Below are 19,555 nucleotides of genomic sequence, written 5' to 3' on the forward strand. Positions count from 1 at the left end.
AGGAGTTGATCTGCTGGAGGGTAGAGAGGCTCTGCAGAGGGACCTCGACAGGCTGGACAGATGGGCAGAGTCCAAGGGCATGAGATTTAACACATCCAAGTGCCGGGTTCTGCACATTGGCCACAGCAACCCCATGCAGAGCTACAGGCTGGGGTCAGAGTGGCTGGAGAGCAGTCAGGCTGAGAGGGACCTGGGGGTGCTGGTCGACGGTAGACTGAACATGAGCCTGCAGTGTGCCCAGGCAGCTAAGAGGGCCAATGGCATTCTGGCCTGCATCAGGAACAGTGTGGCCAGCAGGAGCAGGGAGGTCATTCTGCCCCTGTACACTGCACTGGTTAGGCCGCACCTCGAGTACTGTGTCCAGTTCTGGGCCCCTCAGTTTAGGAAGGATGTTGACTTGCTGGAACGAGTCCAGAGAAGGGCAACAAAGTTGGTGAGTGGTTTGGAACACAAGCCCTATGAGGAGAGGCTGAGGGAGCTGGGGTTGCTTAGCCTGGAGAAGAGGAGACTCAGGGGAGACCTTATTACTCTCTACAACTACCTGAAGGGAGGTTGTAGACAGACAGATGTTGGTCTCTTCTCCCAGGCAAGCAGTACCAGAACAAGAGGACACAGTCTCAGGCTGCGCCAGGGGAGGTTCAGGCTGGATGTTAGAAAAAAGTTCTATACAGAAAGAGTGATTGCACGTTGGAATGGGCTGCCTGGGGAGGTGGTGGAGTTGCCATCACTGGGGGTTTTCAGGAGGAGACTTGATGGGGTGCTTGGTGCCGTGGGTTAGTTGTTTGGGCGGTGTTGGATTGGTTGATGGGTTGGACGCGATGATCTTGAAGGTCTCTTCCAACCTCGTTTATTCTATGTATTCTATGTATTCTATGTAAAATATACAATATTTACATGTCTTTATAAACAACACAAGAACCCCCCTGGACAAAACCAGGGGACTACTTCCCCTCTCCTCTCCACCACCCCCCCCTCCACCCCCATACAAGGGAAAATAGAAAGACTATCAGATGGTAGCTTGTTAGTACTTAGCCATAGCAAGAATGCAGCCAAGGTCAGCAACAGCCAAGCAAAAGCCACCAGCTAGTATCTGCCAGAGCGAAGAGCTGAGAAAGAGAAAAATTTAATTTATACAACCAACTTTATGTTAGTTATCAGACCAATGGGATTATTTAGACCTTGTCATTATTTTTCTTTTGCATCTAATGGTAATTTATTTATATTCTACCACTTTCTACTCAATCTTTGGAAAATTTCCTAGGCATCACCCTAAAATAGCCACATTGTTGAATGTCAAGTAATAAAAAAGTGTAATCTTTTCTAATATCATTATTTAGATCCATGCTCAGGTGCCAATATGCAAAACACAGTGTGCTGAATGGGCATTTCACATAGCTAGATTGTGTGGTAATTTAAGTTATTACTGGACATTGGGGTAAGGTAAATTTAGCTTACTATTGGACAACATGTTTTCTTGCAAAATAAATGTAGAAGCAGTGATTGGAAATGCATTATTAAAACTGAGATGGCAACTTAAGTTGAATTAATGCTTTTCCCCTACAAGAGACAGAATGAAAACAGCAGAATTGCTGCAAAAATTGTCTCAAATGTGTGAACAATATCATGTTTTACTTTATTCTTAATGATCTGTAGAAGATAAATTACAGATTGTTTACATTATTCAAAGTTTTTTTTTTTTAAATTTTATACATATTCAGATGCATCAGCACTGTCTTTCTAATGTAGCTAACTGAAAGTTATTCAATGTTAGAGAAGAGTTAACATTTCAATTCTAAATCTTTCAAGACAGATTGCTCTTTCAAAATAGCTGTTACCTCCTCTTGTTTCTTCATATACTCATTACTCAATAGTTGTTACTTCATTATAGCACATGAGGTGGCTATAATATTTGGAGGAAGAAACTATCTGCGTCCCATTAGAAATAGTGAATATTCTAGTCATTTTGAATTACTGTGACAGAGATTCTGTAAATCACTGGCAGCTGTTAAAAGATAATTTTTCACTACAAAAATGAGAAGAAACTCTGTAGTGAGCAGTAAATCCTCATTTAACTTTAGTAGAGGAGAAAAACTATCATTTAAAGACTCTTTATAGGGAAATACAGGAATGTGGAAGACATGTCTGCATGACAGGAAATACCAGAGTACAAGGATTTTGCACTTCTTGGGAAAGACAAAGCAGTTAAAACATGCTTACCTATTGCATGCAGTCATGAGCATACAGAGTTAAGATGGTTTGAATGGTCTCTTATGTATTTGATATTCTTGTGAGTTTAACTCTTGAGTGCCTTTCATTTCATAACTTTGATTTTGACGTGGTTGTATTAGGTTACATTTTTACTCCTAGAAACATTTCGATTTTAACATTAGACAACTGCTCATTTACTTGTGTGGCATCTTTAACAGAATACTGAAAAGAAATGATTGTCTTTAGTTATTGAAATAATTATCACTTAATGTATCACTATAATAAGAAGAAAAATGGAATATTTTTAAAAATTTTATTCTCTATAATAATTCTACCACTGGAGGCATTGAAAACACTGGATATTACTAAATTAGCTAAAAATGCATGGCCTGTATTATGTGTTATGTAGATATTCAGTGACAGTCTGGATTTAAGAGAAACTCAGTATGAAGGGCTTATTCCTCTGATGTGTGCCTGCTCATCAGCATAAACCTCCAGTTTGTAAATTTAGAACTCCAAGAAGGATAAACTCTTCTCAGTACAGTTCCATGAAACCTTGTGTCTTTGGTTTTCTTTTTCTGAAGAACACCGTGGTGGGTTGACTCCACCAAGCAGCTAGGCCTCCACTGAGTCTCTCACTCACTGCTCCAGGGATAGAGAAGAGAATCAAAAGGGCAAAAGTGATAAAAACTCCAGGGCTTAGCTAGAAAGTTTAGTAAGTGAAAGGAAAAGAAAGAAAAAGCAAACAGGACATCAAAGGCAATCACTCACTGCTTCCCACCAGCAGACTATTGCCTAGCCAGCCTCTGAGCAGTGATTATTTTGGAAACTCCTGCACCCCCAGTTCTACTGCTAAATTGAGGGGTAGGTTAAGAAACCAAGAAAGCCTTGATAGTATGGGAGGACTATTCAATGGCTATAACATCAGTGCATTATCCATTCTCGCTTTAAACCTAAAGCGCAGCACCATATGGGCTGCTCTGAGGAAAACTCTGTCCAGTCAGACTTGGTAGAAAATGCAATACATTTTGAACTAGGCATATAAAATACCATGCCTTACCTTTTCTGTAGACTCATTAGTGCTTGGGTTTTATTTCTCTAACTGATACAGGATTGTTATGGTTTTAAACCCAGCTGCAGCTGAGTGCCAGATGGCCACACACACAACTGCTCCTCACTCCTATTCTTGCTCCAGATAGGGTGGGAAGGAGAAATTGGGAGCAAAATGAAAACCCCTATGGGTTGAAATAAGGAGAGTTTAATAGAACAATGCAGAATATGAATGAATTGGAATAACAATAGCAATGAAAGACATCTTTGCCAACAAATACTATATAAAGCGACACCCTTATATAGGGAGCATGACATTTATGATATTGAACATTTAGGTATGGACCTGTACTGTTAAATATTTTTAATCAATGATATAGACAGTGGGATTGAGTGCACCATCAGCAAATTTGCAGATGACACCAAGCTGAGTGGTGTTGTCAATATACCAGAGGGACAGGATGTCATCCAGAGGAATCTGGGCAGGCTGGAGAGGCGGGCCCAGGTGAACCTCATGGGGTTCAAGAAGAGCAAATGCAGAATTTTACACCTGAGCCAGAAGAATCCTCATGATCAATACAGCCTGGGGGATGAGGAGATAGAATGCAGCCCTGTGGAGAAGGACTTGGGGTGCTGATGGGAAGCTGGACATGAGCAGACAGTATATGCTTGCAGACCAGAAGGCAAATCACATCCTGGGCTGCATCAAGAGAATTGTGGTCTGCACATCCGGAGAGATGATTCTGCCACTTTACTCCGGTGAATCCTCACCTGGGGTACTGTATCCAGGTCTGGAGCCAAAAAAATGGTCAGAGGGGTGGAGCACCTCTGCTATGAGGAGAGGCTGAGGGAGCTGGGCTTGTTCAGCCTGGGAAGGACATACAATAGACTAGACTAGACTAGACTAGAACAGAATAGAATTAACCAGGTTGGAAAAGACCTTCGAGATCATCAAGTGCAACCTATCACCCAGTTGATCTTATCAACTCAACCATGGCACCAAGTGCCTCATCCAGTCTCTTCCTAAACACCTCCAGTGATGGTGACTCCAGCACCTCCCTGGGCAGCCCATTCCAATGGGCAATCACTCTTTCTGTGAAGAACTTCTTCCTAAGATCTAGCCTAAACCTCCCCTGGTGCAGCTTGAGACTGTGTCCTCTTTTTCTGGTGCTGGTTGCCTGGGAGAAAAGACCAGCCTCGCCCTGTCTGCAACCTCCCTTAAGCTAGTTGTAGACAGCAATAAGGTCTCCTCTCGGCCTCCTCTTCCCCAGGCTAAGCAATTCCAGGTCCCTCAGCTTCTCCTCATAGGCCTTGTGCTCCAAACCCCTCGCCAGCTTTGTTGTCCTTCTCTGGACATGTTCCAGCAACTCAACATCTTTCCAAAACTGAGGGTCCCAGAACTGGACACAGGACTCAAGGTGTGGCCTAACCAGTCCTGAGTACAGGGACTCCTGCTGGCCACACTATTCCTGATCCAGACCAGGATGCCATTGGCCTTCTTGTCCAGTTGGGCACACTGCTGGATCATGTTCAGCCTACTATCAACCAGTACCCCCAGGTCCCTTTCTGCCTGGCTGCTCTCCATCCACTCTGACCCCAGCCTGTAGCACTGCATGGGGTTGTTGTGGCCAATGTGCAGAACCTGGCACATGGATATGTTAAATCTCATGCCTTTGGATTCTGCCCATCTGTCCAGCCTGTCAAGGTCCTTCTGCAGAGCTCTCCTACCCTCTAACAGATCAACACGTGTTCCCAGCTTGGTGTCATCTGCAAACTTACTGATGATGGACTCAATCCCCTTGTCCAGAGCATTGATAAAGATATTAAGAAGCATGGGGCCCAGTACTGATCCCTGGGGGACACCACTAGTGACTGGCTGCCAACTGGATGTGGCACCATTCACCACCACTCTCTGGGCATCATGTTGTCCAGCTGCCAGTCATCTATAACCTCTCCAGTGAGCCAGGACTGTTGAATGATGATGGAGAATGATGATGGAGCCTGGCCAGCTCATCTGCCAGCTCTCTCAGTACCCTAGCATGGATCCCACCCAGTCCCATGGACTTGTGGGGATCCAAGTGGCTAAGCAGGTCTCTAATTACTTCGCCCTGGATCACAGGGGAACTATACTGCTCCCTGACTCCATCTGCCAGCTCAGGAGACCACTTGTCCAGAAGACAGCCTATCCTGCTATTAAAAATTGAGGCAAAGAAGGTGTTAAATACCTCTGCCTTTTCCTTATCTTTAGTTACAATATTCCCCTCCATGTCCACTAAGGAGTGGAGGTTGTCCTTGCCTGTCCTGTTGCCATTAATATATTTGTAGAAGGATTTATTGTTGTCCTTCACGGCTGTGGCCAGTCTAAGCTCTAAATGGGCTTTTGCCTCTCTATGTTTTTTTCCTACATGACCTAGCAACATTCTTAAACATTTCATGGGTAACCTCTCCTTCCTTCCAAAGATGATACACCTTATTTTTTTCCCTTAATTTGCTCAGGAGTTCATTGCCCATCCAGGCTGGCCGTCTACCCCGGCAGTTCATCTTCTGGCACGTTGGCACTGCCTGTTCCTGTGCCTTCAAGATTACTTTCTTGTTTTTACTTTCTTTGTTTTTAAGGGCTGTTTCCCAAGGTACCTTCTGAGTTAGTTCCCTAAGTAACCTGAAGTCTGCCCTCCAGAAGTCCAGAGTGGAGGTTTTGTTGCTGCCACTCTTAGCTTGGCTGCATATTGGAAACTCAATTATTTCATGGTCATTGGACCCCAGACTGCCTCTGACCACCACATCTCCCACCAGCCCTTCTCTATTGCTAAAAAGGAGGTCAAGCAAAGCCTTACCCCTCGTAGGCTCACTCAGCAGCTGAGATAAGAAGCTGTCCTCCATACACTCTAAGGACCTTCTAGACTGCCTCCTCTCTGCTGTGTTGAGTTCCCAGCAGATAACCAGCAGGTTAAAATTGCCCATAAGAATAAGGTAAGGTCTGGCAATCTTGAGACAGCCTCTAGCTGCCTGTGGAATAATTCATCAACTTCTTCCTCCTGGTTGGGTGGTCTGTAACAGACTCCTACCAAGATGACAACCTTGTTGGCCTTCCCTCTAATTCTCACCCACAGGCACTCAACTTGATCATCCTTAATCTCTAGTTCCATGGCATCTGGAGCCTCCCTCATGTTCAGGGCCAGCCCTCCACCCCTTCTCCCTCGCCTGTCTCCAATCATGTGAGTCATCCCACCATGTTTCTGTGATGGCAACTACATCATAACTTTCCTGCTGTAACAAGGCTTCCAGCTCCTCTTGTTTGCTACTCATACTGTGTGGGATGGATGTACTCCATCTGTTGCTAGCAGGCTTGGTTCATCATTGTCCTTCGTAAGGAGAACTGATTTTCTTGTATATTTCTTTTTCTGGATAAGGGTAACTGATACCAGCACAGGCTGGTTCTCTGGAGCTGCTACTGGTCTGTCTTTAGGCTCGGAGAACTCCTTCCTTTGAGGACACTGAGTAGTGTTGTAAAAGACTTGGCAAGGCCCCATCATATTGCAGTGATTTGTGTCTCTGGGGAACTGCCAGGTTGGCAACATATTTTTCGAAATATTTTACTAGTTTATCAGGATTCTGATTTTGTTCAGAGGTGAAATTTCAAACATTGAAGATGACCACTTTCCTAGACACTTGCCTTTACTGTCCCACACACCCTGCCAGTCACAACTGTCCAGCCTTGGGGGAGATCTCTGGTTGATATTCTTGGAAAAAAATTGTGTGATTCTGAGCAATACCCTGGGACATATTCAGGAGACTCAGCAAGAAAAGCATGCTGGCTTGGACATCCTGAGGATACTCAAAATTCTCGAAAGCTGAGAGTCTGTTCCCCTGTATTGCCCATAAATGGAGTAAAATTACTAATAAACAAGAATGTGGCATCCAAATAGCAGCTTTAAGGATTTATGTAATACCACCATGCAAACAGTTGGACCCACATTGTGAATATGGACTATTTAGCTAATATAAAAAGTGTGTATAACAAAATTGTTTAAACAACACTGAGTACTACTTATGGGTGGACAGGGATATGTCTGTCCCTGTCTTCTGTGCATGTCACAGTGCTTTAGTCAAATACATCTTGCTAACTTTGGACACAGAAGTTGTCTGGGTTTCTTTTTGGAAAGGGTCAATACTGTGTTACAGGAATTCAAGAGAGTTAAACAGCATTTACTCACGTTTTGGAAGTGTCACGTACAGATTCAGGTCACAGCAAACCTGAATCTGTGCTCTACTTTTGTAACCTACAGCCTGTAACAGTGGGAAGGGGTTATCTAACTTAGGTACTCCAGATTTGTAGTGATGCAGGGGGCATCAGAATGTGGATCAAACTTTGATCTCCAGGATTATTTCCAAATGGTTTAAAAAAATTTTCTAATTAAGGAAATTATAAAATTATTTTAACACTTAGCCATTTTTGTCTGAATAGTCTGTGATTTTGTGTGCCTGATATAAGTAATAATATTGGAAAGTTTTAAGTGTTTGGATGAGTGACGAACACATGATCATTCTGTCCATGAACAAGTGGCCAGTCACTATTACATAATTATTTTCTGTACCATGTCTAATGCTTTGGCACTACTTTTATTATGTCTGTAGGGTTAGTGTAAATGAAGTACTGCAACAAATCATTCTTCCATTGTGACTTTGTACAGCCTTCTTTTTTAAAATGTAAGGGAATGTGGTTTTAAAAGTACTGCTGGGGGGAATTTTTCATTTTGTGTAGTGAAGCCCCTACATCAGTCCCAAGTGTTGGGTGTTTTGCTAAATTAATCTTAGAAATTAATCTTAATGTTTAAAAGTATGTAAGCAACCTTCAGTTCTTTTAAGTTTAAACATTGAGGAGGATATATGAAGTAAAAAGCAAATCTGTACTTTAAACTTGCTTTAATTTCTGGTGTGTATTAGGGACCTATAATTCAAGACGCAGTGAAGACAATTAGCAAATCACACACACCCTCACCAATGTCTAAACATGGCTAGAAAAAGTAAAATATTAGTCTTGTTATCTACACAGAGAATGCTAATGCCTATAATTGGTCATTGCCTGACCCTTACATTTTTTCTGTCTGGATAACTGTCAGTCTGGAAGCTAATTTTGTGTTTTTTTGTGAAATCTTTCAGTGGTGTTATCAGGGAGAGTGCGCACCATTTGGCACTTGGCCCCAGAGCATAGATGGGGGTTGGGGTCCGTGGTCAATTTGGGGAGAGTGCAGCAGGACCTGCGGGGGAGGAGTCTCCTCATCTATAAGACACTGTGACAGTCCAGCGTAAGTAGCTAAAGTAAGCCGGAGCCAACAAAAAGACACATTTGGAAATTATTCAGAACTGTGGTTTCACATGTTATCTGTAAAAATGTTTTGCTAGTTTGCCAACATTTGTCTTCAAAACAGCAGACAGAAACAAACAGGAGAAGTTCACTAGACATACTCTGCACATTTTTAATGTATCTTACGTACTGTAAAAGATAGCTGGATTTATATTTAACAGCAACCAGAATAAACTTCTTTCTACAACTTGTCCATACAAAAAAAATGTAGTTATCCCTTTGATAGATTTTTAAAGATATATTACCTCAAATGCTTGCCTAGAATATAAGTATTGCCAGTTACTTATTAAAAATACAACACACTGTGTCCAAACTTTTGCATACTACTGCTTGCATAGAAACTATACTTGTATTATGTTACATACAATACATTTGTATGCTGTCATGACCAACACTTAGTCGTGACTTCCCACTGACTTTTAAAACAATTCAGCAACTTCTGTTCTTGCCACTGCTCCCTATTGGTGCATCTACTGTCTCTTAAGAGGGGCTAACTTCTCCTCTACAGCTTGATCTGTTGTTTGTATCTGTCCTGTTTGTATCTGTCCTGTTGTCTGTCTGCTTTCCAATGACCTGAGTGCTGTTCCAGAGAAGGTCTGTGTCAGGTAAGTGATTCTTTCTGTCACTATACTTCTTAGGTGAGGAATGTTTGCTTATTTCCATTGCTGTTCTTTGGTGAATGAGTGACTGCTTCTTTTCATGTTGCTGCTTGCTGTGTTCTGGTTGCCTCTTCACAGCTATAGGTCATCACAGAAGGATAGTTTTGTAACTCTGTACTCATTCTTGTCAGTTCTATAATTTCTATTTCCATCACCATTATTAGTTTTTAAGGCTACTTTTTCTTGAAAACATTAAGCTTTTATGCTTCCTTCTTTGAAAAGCCATTCCATGGCTTTCATCACTCCTTTCTTATGTTCTCCTCTCTGTGCACTTAGGTTCTTTGTTGCTGGTACCCATTTTTTGCAAGCAAGTCTGTACATCAGCTTTCCATTGCACTCTACAAGACAGACACCATAATGTCACATTACTGCTGCTTAAGGTGGCTTGTTCACCTTCTAGCATTAACTATCAAATCTGGCAAATAAAACTACGTCCTTAATGAATTCAAAGCAGAAATTATACATATACATTGATAACATGTCAGACTGTGTTACTGAGAGAATTCTAAATGATTTTTTTTTTCTTTTTCATGGCAGTATGTAAAAATACTAGTGAGATGTTTGTTTGGAGCACGAGTAATATCCTAAGTTTTTTTAACTCCTCCTGTCACCATTTCTATGGGTTAATATGTTGAAAGGTGATTACACTTCAGATGTTTAGCAGTACAGTGAGCAAATGCATTTTGGGGGAGTATGTCTGCATTAGGAAAAAATAAGTTACTTTGGTTCAAAGAAAGCATTGCCTGGTTAAATATCTGTAATGTAAAAAGTAGTAGTGATTTTCTTTTTAGTTAATTGTACATTCTTTTATTACTTTATTATTTAGCAAACAACGAATGTTTGTCATTTCTGCTTTCAAATTAAGAGCTAAAGAGGTCTGAATAGACTTCCAATTCCATTTAAGTCAATGTAAATTCATTATTTGACCTCTGTGGAGATAAGCAGTGTTCTTGGACAGTTTGGGAATTTAGAAAGCCAGTGTCTTATATACAGTAACGCTCAATTTGAAGTCTGCTCAGATTTAATACTGCTTAATTCAAGTTAGAATCAGATCCTGAAACTAGAAAATGCAGTCTTTTATGGCTTCAGTATTTAGGAGGCAGTGTTTCTTCCTTGCATTGTATTGAATATGTAATATGAAAAGATTAAAAAAAGAAAGTCACATAGGTTGTTTACACATTTCTCATTCTTTTACAAATCAAGCAAATAATTTTAAAAAATCTTTTTAGAAAATATTTGAAACACAGTTAAGTTGCGTTGTTTGGGATCTAGGCAAACTAAATATACACTATATGAATGATGATTTTCAAGAGCCAACTGTTGTGTATCTGCTCCAATTCAAGTCAATGCTACAATGCTTATTAAATAAAATATTTCAAAATCTCACCTTAATACTTCCATGTTTTTTATTATTATTTATATAACATCTATCTCTTGGACTTGTGTTTGTAGTGATAATACATTAGTATATCTCATGAACTTGTGTTTGTATTAATACATATACTAATACATAAAACATGTTTTTCCAGGCCTTCAGGTGGAGGCAAATACTGTCTTGGAGAAAGGAAGAGATATCGCTCCTGTAATACTGATGTAAGTAAATTTTATTCCACTATAAAAGTACAATCAGGTCTGTTTTACATTTTGACAACAATGCACGCATTTTTTCCAAGTTTAGAAAAATCTGTGAATTTGGGCTTTTATTGGGAAGCAGTCAGACAATTTTATGTGGCAGGCTATCCTATGTGTTCTGCTGATGTTAGGATTCTTGTCTCAGTGTGATGCCCAGCCAATGCCTTCACGTTAAGGCCTGAAGTGGGTTCAACTTGAGCATCCATGTTTAATGTGAACAAGGAACATTATACATCAGAGGAAAAGACTGTCTAAAAGAGGTCATGAATTTAGTGTATGTTTTACTAGACTAGTACATGTTTGTGTCTTTATTTTTCAGTCAAAGTGTTGTGTACTACTAAGTTAAGCGCTTTATCAATATCTGAGCATATTCCACTATCCTTTGAAATAAACAACGGACTGTAAGACATCTTAAATGATAAAACCTATTCTTACACAAGTGTTAGTATTTATCTTTCTTTTGAACCTGTATCAGTCAAGTTTCTGACAGCTTTTCTGTTTATTTGTAATTGATATCATGACAAAGTGCAACCTAGAGTATTTTACCTGTCCTTTTCAAATAACTTCTTTTTATATATTCACACTGTATCAGTTTGTGCGCACAGTCTAAGATTGGTTTAAAAATTTACATTGGTTCACTGGAGCCCTCCTCCCCTTAATTCTCTGAGGTAAATGTTCAGGCACTCTTATTTAAAATCCTTATCTCCAACAGATATTACTTAGCGTCATTTACCATGTTGTAATATTTTATGTCTTGTCAGACACTTTTCAGAGATTTTTTTTATTAGTTGGTTTTTCTTCCCTTATACTCTCTGTATTCTGAGAGGATGCTTAGAAAGTCACAGAAGGAACATCTACAAGTTATCTGAGGAGGCCATTTGGGTTGTTCCCTGAGTCAAAGGCAAAATCAGCTGTAATTAAACTGTTATTAAATGGTGGCTAGGCAGCAGCTGACTTGTTTTGAAATACCTCCAGCTTGGGCTGCATCCTTAGGATTGTTGAACATCTGTACAGTCAGAGAAGTTTTCATAAAATATAGCATATGTACTTAGTCTTATATACAAGAGAGGGGGTCTCTGTGTTAATAGCCTTTGGGATTCTAGTAGTGCAAATCTCCCTGAAGCATGGTGCCCAAGACTGCAAAAGATTCTATCTGAGGTCTGTCATAGCTAACTATAACTTTGAACTTAGTCTGTGATCTTAGTGATGGGATTCCATTTGTTTAATTCAGTATTGTGTGCATTTTTCTTCCAGGAGTGACAATATTTATTTACTCTGTGTTGATCTGTAATGTCCAAGTCCCTCTCAGAAGCCCTGCTGTTTAGGAAGACATTCTTCAGCTTGTAGTTGCACAGTTGATTGTCCTTATACAAGTGTAGTAATTTCCATCCATTGTGTTATTTCAAACCACTTCTCCAACTTATCAGCATCTTTTAAAATTTGATTCCTCCATTTCAAAATATTAATTCCCCACCTGTACTCATATTTCAATCACTTATTTTAAAAAGATATTGGAAAGGAAACTTTGCATTTCATTACCTGTGTTTTCAAAACAAATCTTGAGCAACAGCAGACCGGGCCCAGGCAATTAGTAAATGCCAATTATTGCAGTTTAATAATTTTTTTTTTTTAGCATATATTTCCGGTATGGTTTTCCAGTGCATAAATGCATTGGTATTTGCAGAATTTTAGATTTACTGCCTTAATGGTTTCAGCAATAGTAGTCTGTTTCTTTTATAGCAATATTTAGGGTTCTACATAGCTAAGAATTGCTGAGACTAGTAGATTTTGTCTCAAGATTGATGATAGTCCGTTGTGCTTGGCAATTTTTTCAAAATGGCATGTTTGATTAATGTAAACATTAAGAGCATGCAAATATGCCATTGTTCTTACGAAAAATGTGTTGTTTGTATATCTTCTATGTTGAAGTTTATTTTTCAATATCGACATTCATTGCCTATCTGTAATTTTTGATGTAGCACTCCCTAAAACTCCTACTATTCATAAACTGAAAAACATTCTTTTTGACTTCATTGTTCTTTCAGAGATGAGTTCTCTTGCCCTTTCTTTTGACTAGTTTAATTCTTTGGACACAGTGTACACACTCCTATTATTTCTCATCAAATGCTTCCAAAGCCATGTAAGACTTCTTAATTCTAAAGGTATCTGCTAATGGAAACATTGAGATCAGAGTTCTGGAAACAAGAGGGTGGTAGAATACACTTGTCAGAAACTTGTTTTCTACCACCAACCACCCTGTCTCTAACCAAAATATATGTATTTTTTCCAAACAAAGTATTTTTAATTAATTAAAGAAAAAAAAAAAAGACAAAGTGTTGATGGAATTGCAAGGCACACAGTTGCTCACTTAAAGTATTTAATTGTCTGATTTAAAACATGCTTAGGACATGAAGCTTAATTTGATATGCATCTGAAAAAGTAAAAGCCTCCTTATTCTCATATATGAGAAGGAACTTGTTTTGCTTACAAGTTCTGTGAATGGTTTAGATGTATAAAAGTATGTGTGTATGCATACCTTTAAAAGATTCTCATTCTTTAGTCTTTTAACAGATTGTAGGCAATTTTTTTTTTGTTTCTTCCTTAAGCATACATTCACAGATACTCTTTGTTGCTGTCATAATTTTAATGTTTTCTATATTTCAATATTTTCCTGAGTTTTCTAAAGCATATTCATGCAAGGAGCTGCATACTTGAGTTTCAACTGTCATCCTTCTGGCTGTCTTTCTCATCTTCTCTGAGGTGTGGTATAGGCCTTTGTTAACAGGAAACTAATTATTTCAATTACTGAAAAGTCTACCCAACTTTAAGCTCCAAGGTAAACACATTTTTGTCGAATAAGATGTTTGGTGACAAGATAAGATGTTCAATGTCATGTCAATGTTGGTTCAGTGGTTTGTTAACGCTCTTCAGATAATTTATTTTTGTTAAAAAAAAAAAAATTTCTATGCCTTTATTAAAGTCAGTGGTAGTGTTTTGTTTTTTTTTCTTACTCACTATTTTAATTATTTCATCATCTTCTTCTCAAGACCACCTTCAGACCTCATTTTAATTTCTCACGCATTTGTTAGATTCCTACCTCATGATTTCTAGTTTCCTAGAAGAGCATTTGGAAACACAAGCAGCGTTTTGGTTGACCACAGTTATCCTTGTACTGTAAATGCATGAAAAAAAGTGAAGTACAAAACTATTTACCCAATAAAGAGAAACAGTTATTGCACGTTTGCTTTGGGAACAGAGTACATACAAAAAGAGACAATGTCAAAGATCTGGCATTTAAAAAATGTATATTGCATATTACATTACAGTAACATTTCTGTATTTCTCTATGTATTATTTTGATATAATCATAGAATACCAGGTTGGAAAGGACCTCAAGGATTGATAACTGGTCCAACCTTTTTTGGCAAAAGCACAGTCTAGACAAGATGACCCAATACCCTGTCCTGCCAAATTTTAAAGTGTCCAGTGTTGTGGAATCCACCACTGCCCTAGGGAGATTATTCCGGTGTCCCATTGCTGTCATTGTAAACTTATTTATTTTTTCTCAGAATCTTCCCAGGAGTAATTTGCACCCATTTTCCTTCATCTTTTCCACATGAATCATTGTAAAATTGAAATCTCCACCCTTTAAATACTGGAACATGATGATAAAGTCTTTGCTAAGCAGTCTTTCTTCAAGGGTGAACAAACCCAGTTCTTTCAGCCTTTCCTCATATAGACTAGACTAGACTAGACTAGACTAGACTAGACTAGACTAGATTAGAATAGAGTAAACCAGGTCGGAAGAGAACTTCAAGATCATCGTGTCCAACATATTATCCAACACCACCTAATCAGGCAATATGGCAGGCTTATCTGCCTTTTGATCATCTTTGTTGTGTTTTTCTGGACCCTTTTCAGCCTATCCATATTTTTTGTATTATGGAGACCAGAACTGAACACATTATGCCAGTTGTGGCCTGAGAAGTGCTAAGTAGAGGAGGATAATGACATCTTTGTCTCAGCTGGTGAAGCCCTTGTTGATGGAACCTGAAATCTGGTTGACATTCTTTGCTGCAGCAGCACATGGTTCACTTATACTGAGAACCTGTCCTCGTCCCTTTCCATAGAGGTGTTCCATAGCCTGGAAGATCCCAGCCTGTGCTGCAGCCTTGGATTGTTTCCCTAGGTGCAAGACCTTAGGTTTTATTTTGTTGGACTTCATGAAGTTTGTCAGCCCACTCTGAATTTCAGACTACCTAGGACTTCCTACAAGGTGTTTCTTCCTTTTGAAGTGTCTACTTTTCCACTCAGATAGGTATTGTCATCAAACATCAGAGTACACATGATTTTATCATTCAGATCACTCATGAATCTTCATGAGAAGTGTCAGGCCCAGTATCAATCCTGGGAGGACAGGTTGTGACAGGTTGCCAGTTAGAAAAAGAGCTATTTATCACCATAGTCTGGGTGTAGCCTGTCAAGTCAGTTCTTCACCCACTGCACAGATGACTTCTCTAGCACATAACACATCAGTTTCTCTAGGAGGAGGCTGTGGGAAACTATTGAAAGCCTCAGGGAAATCAGGTAGATAATGTGCACCACTTACCCAATCAACTGAGCAGCTTACTGTGTCATAGAAGGCGATCAGGCTTGTAAACAATGATATTGTATGCATTTCTGGACATCATAGCAGTTAGTTTTACTTATTCTCAGCTATTGATAAGAAAAATTGAACAAGAACAGCAACAACAAATGTACAAGTTGTATATTATGCTTTGGATTACAGAATGTCTTAGATTTTTAGGCTATCACTTGGTAGCTGTCTTCAGAACTGCCTGAAGACTTCACTGAATCCACTGGAAAGTTGTATTCAGACTAATGATTTGGACAAAGAGAAAAATCATGAGATGAAGGGTAGTGCTTTTCAGTATTCACTGAGAGGACTTTACCAACAAAATGGAAACATTTTATTGTAAAGATCTCCAAATATGACTATGAGATTATGGATTTGATTTTTTTGATGGATTTGTTTTTTCAGGGCCAAAGACACCAGGTTATATGAAAGCTTTGATGTCATTGATATTTGGGAAATTAATTTATCAGTAGAGGAAACCAGGGTTCAATCTGCAGCACTTTCAAGCAGCAACATTGTATGAGGGACTTTGCTTGCACAGTTCCTTTAGCTGAGATTGCAGTGTAAGCATACTTTTGTGTAGCTGCCTTTCCTTCAGATTTCCAGAGATACATTCAAGAAGAAAAATGGATACAAATAGTCATTTGAGCAGTTTAAATTATAGCCCAAACTGATTTGATATTTAATAGGATAGAAGAAAGACTTTGCTTAGAAGGGGACCTCTGAATATCATCTTGTACAGCTTTTCTTGCTCAAATCTTAAATAGGTTGCCCAGTACTGTGTCCATAAAGCTTTTGAGTATCTCCAGGGAGATTTTGCCACCTCTTTGGACAGCCTGTATGTGTGCTTGGTCACCCTCACATTAAAAAATTATGTTGTGATGCTCTGGTGGAACCCACGTTTCCATCTGTGCCCATTGCACCTGGTCCTATCACTTGGCACCCCTGGGAAGAGCCTGGCTCCATCCCTGTACACCCTCTTTTCAAAGGGTTTTCTTTTCCAGGCTGAACAGTGCCAGCTTTCTCAGCTTTTCCTCATATGAGAGATGCTCCAGGGCTTTTGTGGCCCTTCCTTGGAGGCCGTATCTCTGTTGTACTAAACAGCTGAGAACTGAACACAGTATTGTAGGTGTAAGCACACCAGTGGTGAGTAGAAGGATCACTTTCCTGGACTTGCTGTTGACACTTATTGTAGGACAGGATGCAATTAACCTTCTTTGCCACAAAGCACATTATTGGCTGATGTTCAGCTTGGTGTCCACCAGGTTCCCTAAGGTCTTCTGCAAACCTCCTTTCCAGCTGGTTGGCTTCAAGTATGTGTTAGAGAATGGAGCTGTTCCTTCACAGGTGCAAGGCTTTACGCTTCTCTTGTTGAACTTCATGAGATTCCTGTGGGCCCATTTTTCAAGCCTGTCAAGGTCTATTTGGATGGCAGCACAACCCCCTGGGGTATCAACCACTCCTCACTGTTTTGTATTATCAGCAAACTTGTTGAGGTCCTACTTTCCTCACTATTCAGTTTGTTTATAAAGTGATACTGTTGCCTAAAAATATATCAAGCAAGACTACATTTCAGATACCAAATTGTGGGAATTTTATTTAAGAGTATAAATATGGAATTATTAGATTAATCTTCATATTTTATTGCTGTAATTCTATAACAATTTAGAAAAATAATTTCATTTGTGGAGGATGATTCAATTAACTTTTAAGGGGAACTTGTGCAGTTGAAATACTTACCATGTACCTAAGCAAGTGGGACCAAGAATAGAATGTAGTGACCTCTATCAGACATATTTGAAATCAAGATTTGAGATGGGTCAAGACTGATCCTTCTATTACTTGGAGAATATGATGCAAAGAGGCATTTAAGTAGTTAGTTTTTAATCTCATTGTTATCATCTGAAGGATTATTGAATTAAAGTAGTCATGCTACTTTTTTTTTTTTTTTTCCACCTCCCCCACCAGTAAAGAGAGATATAATAGAGTAGTATATGTAGAAAAATCTAAAATCTAAATACTGTCTAATGTCCAAGCTGGAGAAAACTTCTTAGCTTCTTAATCACATTGTAATGGTCTGGCTATTAATAAGAGCTTGATTAATGGGATCTCAACACAGCAGAGAGGAGACAGTCTAGGATGTTCTTAGAATGCATGGAGGACAGCTTCTTATCCCAGATGCTGCACGGGCCTACCAGGGGCAAGGCTATGCTTGACCTCCTCTTCACCAAAAGGGAAGGGCTGGTGGGTGATGTGGTGGTTGGAAGGTGTTTAGGGGCCAGTGACCACGAGATAATTGAATTTCGGTATTCGGTCAAACTAAGAGGGGCAGCAAGAAGACCTCCACTCTGGACTGCCGGAGGGCAGACTTCAGGTTGCTCAAGGAAATAATTCAGAGGGTTCCTTGGGAAAAAGCCCTTAAAAATAAAGGGGTCCAGGAGGGCTGGACCTGCTTCAAGAAAGAACTGATGAAGGCGCAGGAACAGGCTGTGCCAATGTGCCGGAAGATGAGCCACCGGGGCAGACGGCCAGCCTGGATGGGTAATGAACTTTTAATAGAACTAAGGGAACAAAAGAGGGTGTATCACCTTTGGAAGAAAGGTGAGGCAACCCACGGAATATTGAAGGATGTAGCCAAATCATGCAGGAAGAAAATTAGGGAGGCAAAAGCACATTTGGAGCTTAAACTGGCCTCTGCTGTAAAGGACAACAAAAAGTCCTTCTATAAATATATTAATAGCAAGAGGAAGGGTAGGGACAACCTCCACTCCTTGGTTGACATGGAGGGAAATGTTGTATCAAAGGATGAGGAAAAGGCAGAGGTACTTACCACTTTCTTTGCCTCAATTTTTCCTAGCAGGACAGAATGTCTTCCAGACAGCTGGCCTGCAGAGCTGGTAGAATGAGCCAGGGAGCTGCATAGTTTCCCTATGTTCCATGAGCAGGAGATTGGAGCTCTCCTCAGCCGTTTGGATCCCCACAAGTCCATGGGACCAGATGGGATCCATCCTAGGGTGCTGAGAGAGCTGGCAGATGAGCTGGCCAAACTACTCTCCATCATTTTTCAACAGTCCTGGCTCACTGGAGAGGTCCCAGATGACTGGAAGCTGGCCAGCGTGGTACCCATCCACAAGAAGGGCTGGTTGGATGAGCCAGGGAATTCCAGGCCTGTCAGCCTGACCTCAGTGCCAGGCAAGATTATGAAAGAGGTCATCTTGAGTGCAATCACACAGCACTTAGAGGATGGCCAAGGGATCAGGCCCAGCCAGCCTGGATTTAGGAAGGGCAGGTCCTACCTGACCAACCTGATCTCCTTCTATGATCAGGTGACTGCCTAGTGGATGTGGGGAGGCCTGTGGATGTAGTCTACCAGGACCTCAGCAAGTCCTTTGACACCGTTCCCCATAGCAAACTCCTGGCCAAGCTGTCAACCCATGGCTTGGATGGGAGCACACTGCATTGGGTTAGGAACTGGGTGGAGGGCCGAGCCCAGAGAGTGGTGGTGAATGGTGCCATATCCAGCTGGTGGCCAGTCACTAGTGGTGTGCCCCAGGGATCTGTGCTGGGCCCCATGCTCTTTAACATCTTTATTGATGATCTGGATGACGGCATTGAGTCCATCATCAGTAAATTTGCTGACGACACCAAGCTGGGGGCAGGTGTTGATCTGCTGGAGGGTAGAGAGGCTCTGCAGAGGGACATCGACAGACTGGACAGATGGGCAGAGTCCAAGGGCATGAGATTGAACACATCCAAGTGCCGGGTTCTGCAGATTGGCCACAACAACCCCATGCAGAGCTACAGGCTGGGGTCAGAGTGGTTGGAGAGCAGCCAGGTAGAGAGGAACCTGGAGGTACTAGTTGATGGTAGGCCGAACATGAGCCTGCAGCGTGCCCAGGCAGCCAAGAGGGCCAATGGCATCCTGGTCTGCATCAGGAACACTGTCACCAGCAGGAGCAGGGAGGTCATTCTGCCCCTGTACACTGCACTGGTTAGGCTGCACCT

The 19,555-nt window shown here is 40.7% G+C and overlaps 1 protein-coding gene across 1 annotated transcript in view; it reads left to right on the plus strand.

Moving 5' to 3' along the window:
* The window catches only part of ADAMTS6 (ADAM metallopeptidase with thrombospondin type 1 motif 6), a 182,615-nt gene that overhangs the window by 116,163 nt on the left and 46,897 nt on the right, over positions 1-19,555 (plus strand). Inside the window, exons 12-13 of the mRNA XM_054178600.1 lie at positions 8,419-8,564; positions 10,812-10,875. Coding sequence (XP_054034575.1) covers positions 8,419-8,564; positions 10,812-10,875 — 210 coding nt within the window. The remainder of the gene's footprint in view (positions 1-8,418; positions 8,565-10,811; positions 10,876-19,555) is intronic.

Source organism: Dryobates pubescens, chromosome Z (genome assembly GCF_014839835.1).
Source record: "Dryobates pubescens isolate bDryPub1 chromosome Z, bDryPub1.pri, whole genome shotgun sequence".
Lineage (NCBI taxonomy): Eukaryota > Metazoa > Chordata > Aves > Piciformes > Picidae > Dryobates > Dryobates pubescens.